The sequence below is a fragment of the Orbicella faveolata genome, unplaced genomic scaffold, assembly GCF_042242905.1.
Source record: "Orbicella faveolata isolate gen_17 unplaced genomic scaffold, um_ofav_v1 contig_48, whole genome shotgun sequence".
Classification (NCBI taxonomy): Eukaryota; Metazoa; Cnidaria; class Anthozoa; order Scleractinia; family Merulinidae; genus Orbicella; species Orbicella faveolata.
This window is the reverse complement of record NW_028301578.1, coordinates 9,897,843-9,914,193: the sequence shown is the minus strand read 5'-3', so window position 1 is coordinate 9,914,193 and position 16,351 is coordinate 9,897,843. Positions and strand designations below refer to the sequence as shown.

Below are 16,351 nucleotides of genomic sequence, written 5' to 3'. Positions count from 1 at the left end.
AGCAGTTCCAAGGAGGACGGTCTTAATTCTGTAGCTCTGTTATTCTAATATTGCCTGGGGTCTTGCCGATGTAGTTTTCTGTTCCCTTCTTGAAAAGTCCGAAAGCTCCAATGATCATTGGGACAGTTGTTGTTTTCATTCCCCACGTTTTCTCGATTTTCATCTCAAGATCAAGATGATGATGATGATGATTATTATTAATCACGCGGCCTAGGGCAAACACGGTTCTCAAAATGAGGCTCACTTCTTGCTGCTATACCGTACTAACGATACCCAACCAGGTCGAAGCAGCTGTCCACCCGTCAAGCTTCTCTCCTTTATTGTTGTTTCTATTTTTGGCTGCTTAGTTCTTTTACAGTTCCTACGTACACTAGCAGCATTTTTCGTTTGTGGTCTCTGCATGAATCATTGTATTTAGTGGCCTCTTTAGATCCGATATGCTGCTCATGTTTAACATGGTATGGCAATGTACTTTCAGCGGGAAAGTTTTTGTCTTTCCGCACTCTCCTTTCGCGACCACGACACGATCTTCTGTATTTTGCATATTGTCCGTGATCACTCGTTTAGACATTGGCCAATCCGCAAACATTTGGATTGAGTTTCATCTGAGGTCATTGTCATGTGCATTTAGTAGACGATCGGCCAACCAGCCGGCTGCTTTACTTCTTGATGCTACACATTGCTGATGAGACTCAACCATGTCGAAACTGCTGTCCGCGGTTGTAATTCTTGACTTTCAGTTTGGACTCTATCATGCCGTTGTCCCGTTAAGCTTGCTACATAGTCAATCAGGCTTGCTACCTTGTTATGTTTCTATTTTTAGCTGATTAGATCTTTTACAGATCCTACGTACACCGGTAGTAATTTTGTTTGCGGTCTCTTGCATCATTGCGCAGGATGCCTGAGGCAGACTGCGTCATACTTTCGGTCTAATTTGGGAGCAAGTGGTCTATGTGCTTGTTTCCCGTGGAAGTATGTTGAAATCACGTCGGGCCAAAGGAACAAATATTTGTTTTATCCATAAATTTTCTTCAAAAGCTCGTATTGCCTCCAAAATGCACCAACAACATGCTCGATAGATGCCCTAACCAACGCTTTCCTACATCGCCTACTTGGTGAGAATCTAAACTTGCAAATCTCGTAGTCATTTTTTCAGGCAAACTATAGTCGTTTGCTGAGGGGGATTTTGAGCTCGCAAATCTCGCGGATATTTCTCATAGCGAGACCCACCGAGAACATTGCTTTCTTCAATCGCCGGCAAACGTTTGCTAAGTGGGAATTTAAACTTGCAAATCTTGCAGAATTTTTGGTTCACCGTAGCACCGCAACAGATATTTTTCACCGCGAGCCATCGCGAAGCCCAGCAAGTTAAAAATTTATACCGAAGGAGAGCAGCCATAAATTTGCTTTCCCTTTGTTGTCGGAACCCATCAGTTGAGTGGTAATTTAGATCGCAAATCTTACAGATATTTCTTCGGTGCGACCCATCGCAAAGTCAGGCGAATTTGCGGAAGGAGGAAAATAGCCATAAATTTGCTTGAAAACTCCCACCGCTTTCAGATTTCTCATCGCTGCACGTCAAAAACACTGAAAAACAGTGAAACCAAAACTCCCTAAAATCGCTTTACTTCGACTTTATTCTTAAACACGACCTAAACCTCTGCAGCAACAGGGAAAAAACGTACACAAACGAAGCCAGAGAAGGCGTCTTTAGTGTATATCTTTTCCGCAGTGAAAAATTGGGAGCTGCATGAAAATTTGAAATGCGACACGAGTGGGGCATTTCTATGTCAATTTGACACAACAGTAATAAGGTCGACAATGCTTATACTACTATACTACTACATAAATTTTAACGCGAACCACATTATGTTATCTTTTTGGTAAAGAAAATACAACTGCAAAACTGAATGTTAGCGTTTCCGTTCGTGTTTATTGTTGCGCGGATATAGCCATTCGAAGTTGATAGCATTAGTACATCGACCAAAGCATCCCGCGTGAAAGTTGTTGTACTTCAACTGAGAGCGCTTTTATGCATAAATAAAATTTAAAAAGCTGGTTTTTGAGCTCCTTCAGTTGCACTTTTATGATGAACTGGGTGTAAAGGGACGGTGAAATGTGTTAGGGAATAACAAAAACTGCCGTTGTAGTAAGTTGGTTTTCAAGTGTTGTGTCACAAATTTTAAGGTGCTGTTTCCATTCGCACGATTATTTTTTGATGAAGTAAAAATACAAATTCAAAAAAATCCAAACGACCTTACCGTGTAGATACTGTAATAGAGCTTTCAACGTTGCCGTTCCTAAATTTTGGAACTCACTTCCAGCCAGTCTAAGATCTATTTCATGCCTCATAGTTTTAAAAATAACAGTAAGACTACTCTTGAATGAGACTTTTAGTAAAGCTTACTTAATTTAGGGCAATGGTTAAACTGGGTGGGTCTTTGTTTCATTGAATATTTTTTCAGTCTTTAATAATGATATAGTCATTTTAAGAAGTTGCAGTTTTGATCTTAAGTGGGTCTAAACCTTACTGGTACAATTTAAGTTGCACTCTTGTTTTGATGATATTGTAATTTTAGGTAGCAGTAGTTTTTATTTTAATCACAAACATTTAATTTAATCACAAACATTGAATAATTAGTCATCGGAGTACCTGAAAGGCCTATTTAAACTCTTCAGCACGGACTATGGACTTAGAAATAGTGAAAACAAATTGGCTCTGCCTAAGCCCCTTACCGATTTTTTGAAACGTAGTTTCTACTACAGTAGAGCGCATTTGTGGAATAAGCCTTCCATCTAACGTCAGAGCCATTGGATCTTTTATTAATTTTACAGATGGGATAAATCGCCAATTGTCCTTCTCGTACTCTCACACGGCAAACATATCGGAAATGAGTGCTATATAGATTCATATATTGTATTGTACTGTATTTTACAAAACAGTCTCAAGAAAATACGCGCGCTGATTGGTTAAAAATCGTGTTTCTATAACTCGATGGAAACACAGCACTAGTACGAGCTGTTGACGTAACGATAGCGCAATAATCAAAGTTAGCGAGCTGTTTTCCTTTTTTTTTTTTTTTTGTCGCAGTGTTTTCTAAAAGAAATAGAAAACACGTTCTCCGTGTTTCTATCGAGTTATAGAAACACTCGTGAAAGTTTGGGAGAACTCGAAAAAACTGTGGAAACACTCGCATACGGTTCGTTTTCCCACAGCATTTCTCGTTCTCCAAACATCCACTCGTGTTTCTATACCTCGATAGAAACACGGTACATGTTTTCTATTTCTTAATTATATTGCACAGTGACCATGATTCTGACAACTGAGAACAGATTTTCGACGGAAAGCGTTGTTTAAACTTCTTTAACTTCCTTTGAATATCAAGCAATTGCAATAAACAATATACTAAAGCAAACGTGTTTTAACCATCGGCGAAAAAGGTAAACGTGCATTGTCCAAAAAAAAAAAGACATTTCACTTTTAGATCAGATCGTTGTTATCATAAATCGTGCTGCAGGTGTTGTAACTTTTTCAAATTACGATCTTAGTACTAATGAATTAATGCAGATGGTAAACTGGGTTAAACTGGACTGCTAACGCCTTGTTGATAAAGCAATAATAATGCATAAGACTGTAAATAATATGGTTCCGGACTATCTTAGTTCGCACTTTGTCTTCCATTCCGATACCTTAACATATAACCTAATTATTTTAAAACAAGACTGTACATGTCCTACAGCGGAGCTGTACTGTGGAATAGTCTGCCCTTGGATATTCCTCAGTCACCCTCTCTTAATGAATTTAATTAACAAATTGACGTCAGTTTTTTATGCGTCTATCCTCTTATTGATGTTAAATATTGCGTCATAACATTGTCAAAGTGGTTGTGGAACCACAAGCCGCGGGCGAGTGATTCCGCAGTAAACTTTGACAACGTTATGACGAAATTTATTATCAATAAGAGGACAGACGCATAAAAAACTGACGTCAATTTGTTTTTTTTACAACAACAAGACACCAAAATGGCCAAATGCCGGAAATAAATGAAGGGAAAGGAGGCCGTAAACTTACCGTAAACAGAAATAAGTGAATTTTATTTAAAATGACGTGAACATTGTCATTAGCTTTTCTCGCTTTTTGACTGACTACTTAAAATAGTCCATAAAATCTCATTGGTTAAAACGTTGACAGTTTGACAGCTGAAAGTTAAATTTGAAAGCTTGCATAAATTAACATTTTATCTGTCTGTACTCTTATTCATGATAAAAATGAGCTAATCAGCGCGAGAGAAATTGTTGTAAAAATCTAAGTTGAAGACTTATGATTTTGATAGACTTAAAATCTGCTAAAAAAAAAAAAAAAAAAAAAATCAACAACAACCACAACATATAAATGGCTAGTAAGCAAAAAGTTTCTCACTGCCAACATTTTCATTAAGTGCTGGTTGCAAATCACGAATCAATCTTTCTTTAATTTTACAATGCACATCAGATCGTCCGGTGGCTAAAATGTCAAAGAGATCCTATTTTATCCTGTTGCCTGTCAGCGTCATATGGTCTGCCATGGCAGAAGAGTGGTTAGTACTCGTCAGCGCTTTAAAATGCTCCGTTTTACCGTCATGCAACCGACGCTTTGTTTATCCAATGTGAAAGGCGTTGCAATCCCAACAGCCAGCTTTGTACACAACCTTCGACATAAGGGAACGGCTGAGTCGGTCCTTATAGGGGAAAAAATACTTAATTCAACTAGTGTTTCGGAAAATAATTTTAAGACTAAAACAACCATAGAACCTGTGGATACATGATTTGAGCTGTTATGTGACAATTTTACTTTGAATTCCTACATAAGGTAAAGCTATGAAAATTTCTTTTTTCGGGACATGAGTGATGGGGTCTTTAGGTTTGTTGTGTTTGTTCACAACATCGTTCATGTTGTAGTTAATAATACCACGGGGCTACCCATTGCGTGACAAAAGCTTCTTGAGATCGTCCAAAGCACACTGTAACAGACTGGGTGACGAACAGATGCGAAGACACCGATATGTTGAGATGCGGATTAGGTTAACTTTGTACTTCCGAGGTGGAAAAGAATCCCATTGAGTGTAGAGTCCAGTGAAAGTTTTCTTTCGGTGAAGTCCAAAAGGGAATTGGTTATTTTAGTCTTAAAATTATTTTCCGTAACACTAGTCGAATTAAGTCTTTTTTTTCCCTTATAACGACAGACTTAGTCGTTCCCTTATGTCGAAGGTTGTGTACAAGGCTGGCTGTTGGGATTGCAACGCCTTTTACATTGGAAAAACAAAGCGTCGGTTGTATGACAGGAAAACGGAGCATTTTAAAGCGCTGACGAGTACTATACTAACCACGCTTCTGCCGTGGCCGCGCATATGACCCTGAAAAGCCACAGGATAAAATGGGATCACTTTGACATTTTAGCCACCGGACGATCTGATGTGCATTGTAAAATTAAAGAAACATAATTGATTCGTGATTTGCAACCAGCACTTAATGAACTTAACGTAATGTTTTTTGTTGTTGTTTTTCTTTTTGTTGTTGTTTTTTTGTTGTTGTTCTGTGTTTTGTTTTTGTTTTTTGTTTGTTTGTTTTTTTTTCCCAGCAGACTTTAAGTCTGTTTATTTTCATTTACATCCATTGGCATTTCTTTCCTTATTAGGTACCGGTTTACCTTATTAGGTATTAGTCTTCTCGTTTAAATTTATTGTAGTGAAGCTACCATTTCTATACTTCTGATGATCCATGTAGGAGCATACGAAACGTTAAGTTCTTAAATCAAGGGTTTTACAGCATGCGTTGTTTTGTCATGTTTGTGACCGCAGTTTGTTTTCTATTTTTAATTTAATATTGTTTAGTCCTAAAGGAAATGCCTGGTAAAAATAAATATTTTACCTTTCTCCTACCTACCATAAGTCATAGTATGGCAATACTTAAAGCATTTAAAAACTTTTCCAAAGTATAAAAGAATACTCACAAGGTCCCCATCTTCTACGGCTGCTGCAACCTGATGATGTTGGTTTTGAAAAATAGGTTAAAAATAGTTTCTTAAAACAGTTTAAAAACAGGTTTAAATAGTGTCCTGTTTGTTAAGGGCTCTTGGACGTACAAGCTAACTGACTCCCCACCGCGGTAAAAGGGGTGATGGTGGTGGTGGTGGTGGGGGGGGGGGGGGGGGGGGGGTTGAACCCCCTTGGGTTTTCTTTCTCTTAAGTCATAGCAAAATAAATTTACAATGATTAGATAGCCCTTTGCAGTTGCCATGACAACGTCAAAAATGATAGACACAAATGAAATATCAAAATTTCCGGAAGAGATGAATGAACAGCTACTAAAAGTTTCAACCCCTCAGAGTAAATCGTCTTTTCAAACATTTGAAAAAACCTTATTTCGTGAGGTGGCACCACTCTCCTCCCCCAACCCTCCCCTGTACGTCCGAGGGTTAGGTGGCACCACGATCCTCGTAAGTTTAAAAAACAGATGGCACAACATATTGATACACATGTTTGGAATTGGAGATCGATCAACTAACGAAAAAAAAGTTATAAACAACATACTAAAGCACACATGTTTTAACCATCAACAAAAGAGGTAAATGTGCGCTGTCTAAAATAAGACATTTCACTTTAAAATCAAATCAGTTGTTGTTATCAAAAGCCTTAGTATGGCAATACTTGTTGCATTTAAAAACTTTACCAAAGTATATATATATATATAAAATACTCACAATATGAACGTCTTCTACTGCTGCTGTACCTTTGTGGTGGTGGTGGTGGTTTTGGTGGTGGTGGTGAGCGCCTTCTTCTTCTACGTCTCCGCCGCCACCACGCATCTACATCATCTTGAATGATAATAAATGCAACCACCAATACCAGGAGACCTAACTTAGCGAAAGAGACCATGCTGCTGGATAGGCACTCTAAGCTAGATGAAGGGACATAAACCAATCAGCATTATTTAAAAGTATTCAGTTAGCCGTGTACTTCTTTAATATTCTTCCCTGCAAACAAAGCCGAGTACCCTACGTCGATGTTACCTTTTGCTTCGAGATGACGAAATTAACGACGAGGCGACGAAACTAATGACGTCAAACTGTTATTATCAAGTGACCAGTTTTTCATGTAGCGCAAGTTAATTTCACGCTATCTACTAAAGACAAAGTCAATTATAAGTATGACTTGTTTTTAAGAATAACTGGTGATGCGCAGATTTTATCTCTTGTAATTCAAACGCAGCGACTCTATAAAGACGAACTGCTTCTTTCCAAATTACTTGCGAAATGGTTGTTCGCCTAAAATGTCAAAATATACAGCAGGAGAGGTAAATTATCTTATAGGTACGAATTCAAAGTAAACATCTCCAAAAACTGTTCAATTTATGTAATGGATAAAAGAAAACAAACAAACAAACAAAAAACAAACAAACCTACAAGCAAAAGGTAATGTACGTACTTCCACACACATCTTAGAAAAATGTATCATCTTTTTAAACTTTTTCCAACCACCTACTTTGATTTACTAGCCTAAAAAGTGCTTCCGTTATATAAAATCTTACACTGATTGGGCTTTGCTACAAGACGACTTTGACAAGCTGGTTGATTGGAGTGACAACTGGAAGCTGGCCTTCAATATTGACAAATATTCTCTCTGCACAGTAACAAGGAAGCGCAACCCTCATAATTTGTAACTACAAATTGGGAGGGAAGATTCTTAGCAGAGTAGGAGCCTAACGCGATCTTTGGGTACTTATGTGACATACAGCTAGCTTTAGTGATTACACCCACGCCCAGGTGAGCAAAGCTAACAAAATGGTGGCTTTCATTCGTCGCACTACAATTTCTCATCGACTAGTCCGGTCTGTTTTAACCCTTTGAGCCCCAATTACGCATATATGCGTAATTAATAGCCGTGCTCTTTGTACCACTTGTAATGTCATCAATTTAAATGTCATCAGATATTCTTGATAAGCAGATAGTAGTACTAGGCTAGGCCTTTCCGTACAATGGTCAGGTTTAGATATCGACGACATTCCGACGTCGCAAATCGAAAAACAACGTTTTAAGTCCAAATTTTGACTTATGCGCATGCCCGGAATTGAAATATTGCTCAATTTTGTACCTAATTCTCGCAAAATCTCTCCTTTTAGTAAAAAAAAAGCTTTCTTAGCAAAACGATGGCCTATTTAGCGTCATGGCAACTAAAAAAGCTGACTAAATGGTTAAAAACGGTAATTTTTTGGCGAAAGTTTGGTATTCAAAGGGTTAAACTCGACGATCTGCGATTCATGCCTTTCGTTTTGTATGGTATTCTTTTCGTTCTTCACGCTCCGAAAGCAGCAATAAAACTTCACGTTCGTTAAGAAATCGCGCAAGTAACGACTCCCTAAAAGTAACGACGTGCTCGCAAAGTAGCAAACTTAAGCACGCCTTTACTTCTCAGAAGAAATAACGGATTAAATATATCTAGCTAAAAAAGGCTGCACAAAAAGGATCAACCAAAAATCGTTTTCAACATAATCATTTATCCTTTTCTGCTCTCTGTATATCGATTTAACAAATTGACGACAGTTTTTTTTTTTATGCGTCTCTCCTCTTATTGATGATAAATTGCGCTATAACATTGTCAAAGTGGGTATGGAACCACGAGCCGAGGGTAAAAACCCCAAAATGGTCAAATGCCGGGAATAAATGCGGGAAAAAGACGCCGTAAACTTGCCGTAAACAAAGATAAGTGAATTTTATTCAAAATAATGCGAACATTGTCGATGGCTTTTCTCGCCTTTTCATTGGCTACTTAAAAAAGTCCATAAAATCTCATTGGTTTAAAAGTTGACAGTTTGACAGCTGAGAGTTGAACTTGAAAGCTTGCATATATTAAAATTTTATCTGTCTGTACTCTTATCGATGACAAAATTGAGCCAATCAGCGCGCGAGAAATATTAATAAGACAGTTATTGTAAAAATATTTTTATTTCATTTGGGACGCAACCCCTAAATAACATCCTGTTGCTAAGCGAAAGTAGCGATGCCCGGAAATATGCCGGCGATAGGATTCTAGGGCTGCTAAATTCGAAACTAAAAGAAAGACGTTTCTTTCCAAAATTTACGGAAGTTGGTCCCATCCAGGTAAATAGTGCCAAAAATCGGACTTAGAAGATACAAAAGTCAGGAACAATATGCTAGACGACAGGCCAAGATATTAGGGAGTTTTAGAAAGCCACAATAACGGAAAAACAGCCTCAGGTAAACTGGTCGGCGTCAAATGGCGTAATATTCACAAGGAGTGGTATATAAAGGCCTGATTATCCCAATGGGAACTAATAAAGAGCAACCTAATTAAACACCTAAAAGAAATTTATTTTAATTTGTTTACAGTAACGCGAAGTACCATCTATTAACGCCTATCTTTGCTTTTGTATTTTAGCAGCAAACAAGCCTGTTCTAAGAACAGGAATCAAGGCTGCACGAATTTGGATGAACGTGCTTGCAAACTATTTCTCTTTCAAACAATTCCTAACTTCCCATAAGAGCACTCGCTTAAGTTCTTAGAACCCCATGAAGATTCGAAGGAAATATTCTTACCTAACTCTTACCTTGAATGAAAGCAATACCGAGCAGCTCCGACTGAAGAATTCTCTCCTTGTGCAGACGGAATAACTTTCACTTGGATAACAACTGAAAACACGAAGACCTAAAGAAAAGAAAACAAAACAAAACAAAGCGAAACCAAACGTCAATATGATTTAAAACTACCATTGTTAAATGCTATACTGGTCAAGTTTCATTGACCTTCTTTTGGTATCGTGCCTCGGATCAGGAGAACACAGTGAATAATCTGTTCTACGGATAGTGGTTGGTCAGTTACTTAATTTAGCGCATTGCTGAAACGGGGTTAGTCCTGAATGGGCAAGGCGTTATTGACATATAATCCGGTGCGGTATTTCCTATAATGGACTACATGGTTAAGGGTTTACACCCACAGAGGTACCCTTTTCAGGCTGGAGGTGTCGTAAAGGGTGGAGAATTCACAAGTTCAAGTTTGAAAGAAGGCAGGGAAATTGCACAAATATTAGGGCATGTTGCTTACTATTTCTCTTGTGCGCTACTGAAAACAAGCGTTTGCGCGCCTTAGACATGTCGCGGGAACTTATTTATTGTGTAAACATCGATCATATCACGCATTAAATATTTCCTGATCTGTCCGTGCAGAGCTGACCTCGTTTCAGCGCAATCATATGGATTAACTAAAAACTATTGTTCATAGTGAGCAGAAACCGGCGCCGTAAAACAAATCTTTTGCCGACTTGTCCCGTTCTGAGACATAATATTAGGAGAACGTAAGTGCAACTAAAGTGAAATAGTAATTTACAATGAGTGTTTTTTTACCAGGTTATAGTCCGGGTTTTGCTCTTTTATTGCTTTTTTTTAAAACTGTCTTCTACGTTCTTTATTTCGGCTTTCCCTTTGAATTTTCTGGAAGGTAAAGATGACATCCACAAAGGCCCGCCACGTTTTCAGTGATAGAAGCGTTAGATTAAATCCAAAGCGATTGTTATGCAAAAAAACTCCAGTCACCCAAAGTTATTCGCGTGCCCGTACAAGATCTATCTCAAACTACTATATCCTTCAATGGGGATTTGTAAATGTAATTTTCTCAGCTGCTTTCGACAGCAGTTTTCCTTTTTTTCCCAACATCTCTGTCTCCACTGTGTCATCGGCTTGTGGATGTCACGTGACAGATTTGGAAGGCAGCCATGCATACCTGCACGATTCTTTGAGTGAACACGAAGGTTGCCATTCGTGATCGTATACCCAAATTAATCTTTTTCGTTAAGTTTTTCAGCAAATAGCTTCATGTGCTGCTTGTTTTGGCGCGATTTATATTTTATTTGCGAACAGATCATTAATGTAAAATGTTCTCCATTTCGCTTATTGCTCTACTTGTTTGTTGATGTTTTAATTACACTCTTGCTTAGGGACTATTTTTTAACAAGACCATGAAGGTCATCTGGCACCTTTGTACGCTGTTCATTTTGACGTTGATTCACAAGAAAAGTGCACAAGTCAATAGAGGTACGAATGTTTAAAAACCTGGAATGTTATCAACATTTCCAATCGACTGGTCGAGTCTGTTAAACTCGACGATTTGCGATTCTTGCTTTTTGTTTTGTATCGTATTCTTTTTCTTCACCCTCCATAATAAGTCATAAAACTTCACGTTCGCTAGCAAATGGCGCAAGTAGCGACTCCCCGAAAGTAACGATGTTTGTAAAGTAGCGTTCTCAAACACAGCTTTGCCTCTTAGGAGAAACAATGCGGAAATATATATATTATAAACAAATACAAGAAGCTGCACTAGAAGGATCATCCTAAAATATATTTTAACATATACATATGTCATTGTCTGCTCTCAGTATATCGACATATTTTATTTTATTTGGGACGCTTGCCCTAAATAACATGCTTTTGCTACCGGAAAGTAGCGATCCACGGAAATATATGCGATATGATTATTAAAAGGAGTGCTAAATCCGAAACTAAAAGAGAGACTCTCCTTTCGAAGTTTCACGGTTGTTGGTCCCGTCCGGGTAAATAGTGCAAAGAAGCAAATTATGAAAATATAAAAAGTCAGCAACGACATGCCAGGCGAGTGCCAAGAGGATGTTTAAACATCATTGACAGTGTACTTTAAACATTTTTGGGTTGCCATGCTACCTGTAAGTATTCATTGGGTTTTCCATTGTTTGCAGTAACGCGAAATACCATCTATTAACGTCTGATGGTACAATTATTATGCATTTATTTCCAAAAGCCACGCCGAATGCTGCTTATGCTTAAGCTTATGCGCTAGTGAAAACAAGTCTTTATGCCTTACTTTAAATATGTCTTGCAAACTTAGTGTGTATACTGATAAATATCACGGTATGGGACGTGATGAGTGTCTGACCTATCCATGCAGAGCTGACCCCGTTTCAGTAATGAGATCTCGTATTAACTGAGGGCCATTGTTCATAACAAACAGAAATAGATTATTGACCGAGCTGCCTTGTTCTCAGACATAGCAAAACCTGACATGTTATCAAGCCAGACTTCCTACATTGGTAAGGCTGGCAGAAACCTTAACACGAGACTGACTGAACACAACCGAGCCACGAGAAATGATGATGCCAACAATCATATTGCTATTAAAGATTGAAGCGCAGTCAGGATGAGACATAATCAAACGAGAAATAAAAACGTTCGCTGGCTAAAAAATTTCATCCCCACACCTGAAGAATTGGTTTGCATGTTTAGTAAATGGGCTGCGCCTCAAGAGAATCCTAACAGTTTTGCTGTCCTTTCGTTCATCAATGGAGTCACGCAGCCACTAACGAGAATTCTTCGAAGGCACGACATTCAAGTTGTAAATAAGCCCTTCAAGACTTTACAACAAGAATTTCCTTCTCCCAAGTTCAGACCATCTATTGAACATCATCCGAACGTGATTTATAAAATACCCTGTGCCGATTGTGATTGTTATTATTTAGGAGAAACCGGCCGGTGTTTTGAAACTCGTAAGAAAGAACATGTCAGGAATGTCAACACATGTGCTAATGGATCAAACATTGCGAAACATGCGTGGTCATTCGACCATCGCATAGATTTTGATAATTCTAGTGTCATCGACAAAGGCTCTTTTCGTATTAGAAAAACTTTGGAGGCTTGGCACACCTCTGCTACCAGGCATGCTGATAATAATTCTAAGCCGATTCCAAACCAGTATGGTGTTCTTTTTAAACATTAGTCACCTAATTTACACATTTTTACTTTGCTTTTGTTCTTGTTGCTTTTATCTCGTCTTTTTTTGCACATATTTTATCATTTTGCATTCCATTTTTTATCCGTCGAAGGCTGTAGATTGACAGTCGAAAGCTCATGTTCCTTTATGAATTTTTTTTAGCCAGCGAACGTTTTTATCTTAATTTTGGTTAAATCATATTGCTATACATCATCAGCTGACAAACCACAACGTAACATTGACTGGGACTCCGCTCAGTGCTTAACCTTTAGTACTATATGTACTATACTGTTTTCAACGAGTGATTCTGGAAAGCTGGTACACTAATCTAGAAAAAACGCCTCTTAACAGATGTCAGCAACTACCGGCGCCTTACAAACGACTTATCCACGATGGAAACGAAACTGACAAAACGGACTTCTAACGGACCGAATAATTTGACTAACAAAGGACGGACCAAAAACCGACCAATTTGACTAACAATAGACGGATCGAAACCGACCAATGACTGATGACAAACTTTACACGAGTCTTTCAGCTAATACCATCATGGCTAAACTGACCGATCACGTCCAACGGACTAAAGTTATAGCATAATCGACTGACAAACACTATTCACTTGACTCTGATGATGACTTCCGCTCAAGTTGTCGAAACGTCGGTCACCAACAACAGTTCTTTTCAGAGCTACACTCACCCGGACGATCACACTTACGAACTACGGCTTTACTTTACTTTACTTATATAAACAACTACTAAATTACACGGATAGGCAGTATATTCGTCTGCTTTGATGATAACATATTCATTTATCCTTTTTCTGCTCTCTGTATATCGAACAATATTTACTTTAGTCAGGACGCATCCCCGAAACAATATGCTTTTGCTCTCTGACCCGAATGTAGGGAAGGACTGCTAAATCCGAACCTAAAAGAGAGTCGTTAGTGTCAAAATTGAACGGTAGTTGGTCCTGTCGGTACATAGTCCCAAGAAGCGAATTTGGAAAATAAAACGCAGCAACCAGGATACCATACGAGTGCCAAGAAAGCGACAGCAAACTTAATAGCACTTTAACAGCATTTTTTTTTTCCTGTCGCGCTCAAACTTCTATTCATTCAGCTTGGGCGAACATATTAAAAGAGCACTCAACTTGATTGACATTACCTGTGTTGATTAAAAAGCGGATTTTCTTAATTACCTTTCCGCGAAAAATTTCCACAAGGCTAATAAAGCCAACTTAGCTACTTTTCACATAAAGCTAAGCTCTAACAAGAAAGCGAACCTGCAGTGTTTTTTCCTTGAAATTGTTTTTTGGACGGTAAACTGCAATCATTCCAATAATGTTTCTCGGAACGAGAATCTGTTTACACAGATGAATATTACACACACGTTGCTGAATTATGGCTGTGCATGAGGGGCACTCAACTTGATTGACATTTCCTGTGTTGATTAAAAAAAACGGATTTTTATTCCTTTTCAAAACGATAATGAACACCGCAAGTTCTTTTCTAAGCAGCGCTGTTTAAAAGCAAATGTCTTCACAAAAGTCGAACAAAATTTCGGCAGGGCTAAAAATAAGTCAACTTTGCATCTCTTTTACATCTTGCCAGGATCCAGGATGAATGCAAACGGGCAGTGTTTTGTTCTCCTTGAAATATTTTTTGTCTTTCCGAGAAAATCAACGTTTTCGATTTGACCTGCGGCCTAAATTTCGCGACTCCCAACTTGGCCAGTGAAAAGCGACCATTTTCATTCGATTTGCACGTCGGAACTACCGAGCGCAGAAAAGTTGTGATATGTCTAACTTATTGCAGAACTCATTTTCACTTAACCATAAAGCACAATTTCAAAAATATCCGATAAATTTAATTATTTCGAGGTGAACAAAACCAGAGTGTTCTTTGGCGTTATGAGTTAGTCGGTGGGGTAAAAAGAAATGTCTTTTGACCATGTGCCATACCTCGAAATTTTAAAAGATTCTAGATTCTAATTATAAAAGGTTAATTCTTTCATTAGTGTAAAGTTTAGCTTTGGCAAATGAGTAAGCATCCATCAAAAATTAGTCCAAATTAAATCGCTTATAAAAATCAGAAAATCACGCCACGCGTGACCAAAAATTATTATCGCTGTACCTTTAAACATATAATGAAAATATTACTTCAGTTCCAATCATCGACATTACGAAGGTATAAGAATCCTAAATATGTTTACTTTCTTCAGTTTCAGGGGAAAAACTGCAAAGTTTTCTACAGACCTGTGGATTGTAAAAAATCCACAAGACCTAAAAAACAAAACATGGATTCCCATATATGGTTACCCATTTTCACTTTTAACTGCTGAAATTTCAATAAATTGGAACTTTTATTCAGCTAATTTTATTCAACTAATCATGGTATTAGAATTATCCTGATTAATTTTGGTCTTCAAGCCTTCCATAATTTTCCTTTTTGTGAATAAATAGTTTCTAAAGTAACATAATTAGATATGTAATTATCCAAGTAACTTTGGATTTGACGTTACCCAGAGTACTTCAACTGCGAAATCCGCCACATTTTCCAAAACTGAGCATTATTTATTAACCCACATTTTTGGCGCGCCACATTTTAGTTCCCTGTTTGTCCTCAGATCGGCGATATGATTTTGGTAAAGGGTGATGATGATGAACTATGGAGAGCTGAAGTAATAGCTGTAAACCATCAGTTAAATCAGTTAAATCAGCAGGAGGATACTTCTTTTTAAAACATTGTAATTGGAATGACTTTTCCCGTTACAATTCGCTGCTCGGTTATGCTTGGATAAGATAATAAGCCAAGCCAAACTGTCGGCAGTTTCATTTCAGCAACATTCAAAGCTAGCCTTTCTCACAAATTAGTGGGGTATTTGGCTTCAAACGACAGCTGATTGTGGCGTCGTGGTGCCTTTTTAATGCTTCTTCATTCGTTGTTGTTGTCGTTGTTGTTGTTGTTGACGGTGCTGTTGTTGTTGGAAGGAGAACATTCGGCGTCTATGCACTGGTAAGACGCCGTCGACTTATTACAAAGGCATTACTTCGCTCATCTAATAAGAGCATTTAATAATGCCAGCATTATCTTGAAAGTAAAGTTACTTTTTTTTCGCTTTTCGCTCCTAGCCACTATATGCAGCCCTCCGTGTTTGCTGGTGTCAAATACTTCGGATATTGTTTCCATCGACTATAGCACTACAGCTGTTCACTCCATTATTTCGGGTTTAACAAGAGCTGTTGCCATAGACGTTCATTTCAGTTTGGGCTACATATTCTGGAGTGACGTAACAGAGAAAAACATCAAACGCTTCCGCATTGACGTACCAAGCACGACGACAATTATTACTGGCATTGGAGTTTGTGATGGATTGGCGGTGGATTGGAGGACAGCACAGCTGTACTGGACTGATATGACAAATGATAGAATATCGATATCAGACCTTAACGGTAATAACCAACGCAGCCTTGTTTCCTCACAACTGGAGAAACCCAGAGCAATAGCTCTGGATCTCGATAATGGGTATGCACTATTGTTAGTAATATGTCTTTTTAGAATTTA

General features: G+C 38.2%; 2 protein-coding genes across 2 annotated transcripts in view; one reads left to right on the top strand and one right to left on the bottom strand.

Annotated features, from left to right (window-relative positions):
* The window catches only part of LOC149096468 (uncharacterized), a 46,698-nt gene extending 36,948 nt beyond the window's left edge, over positions 1 to 9,750 (bottom strand). The window contains exons 1-3 of the mRNA XM_089280643.1: positions 9,604 to 9,750; positions 6,740 to 6,936; positions 5,990 to 6,019 (exon numbers count right to left, since the gene is read on the bottom strand). Coding sequence (XP_089136769.1) covers positions 5,990 to 6,019; positions 6,740 to 6,914 — 205 coding nt within the window. The 5' untranslated portion in view covers positions 6,915 to 6,936; positions 9,604 to 9,750. The remainder of the gene's footprint in view (positions 1 to 5,989; positions 6,020 to 6,739; positions 6,937 to 9,603) is intronic.
* Positions 9,751 to 10,234: 484 nt separating this feature from the next.
* Positions 10,235 to 16,351, top strand: part of LOC110069761 (uncharacterized) — a 31,470-nt gene continuing 25,353 nt past the window's right edge. The window contains exons 1-3 of the mRNA XM_089280648.1: positions 10,235 to 10,347; positions 10,987 to 11,083; positions 15,919 to 16,312. Of these exons, the coding sequence (XP_089136774.1) occupies positions 11,008 to 11,083; positions 15,919 to 16,312 (470 nt within the window). The 5' untranslated portion in view covers positions 10,235 to 10,347; positions 10,987 to 11,007. The remainder of the gene's footprint in view (positions 10,348 to 10,986; positions 11,084 to 15,918; positions 16,313 to 16,351) is intronic.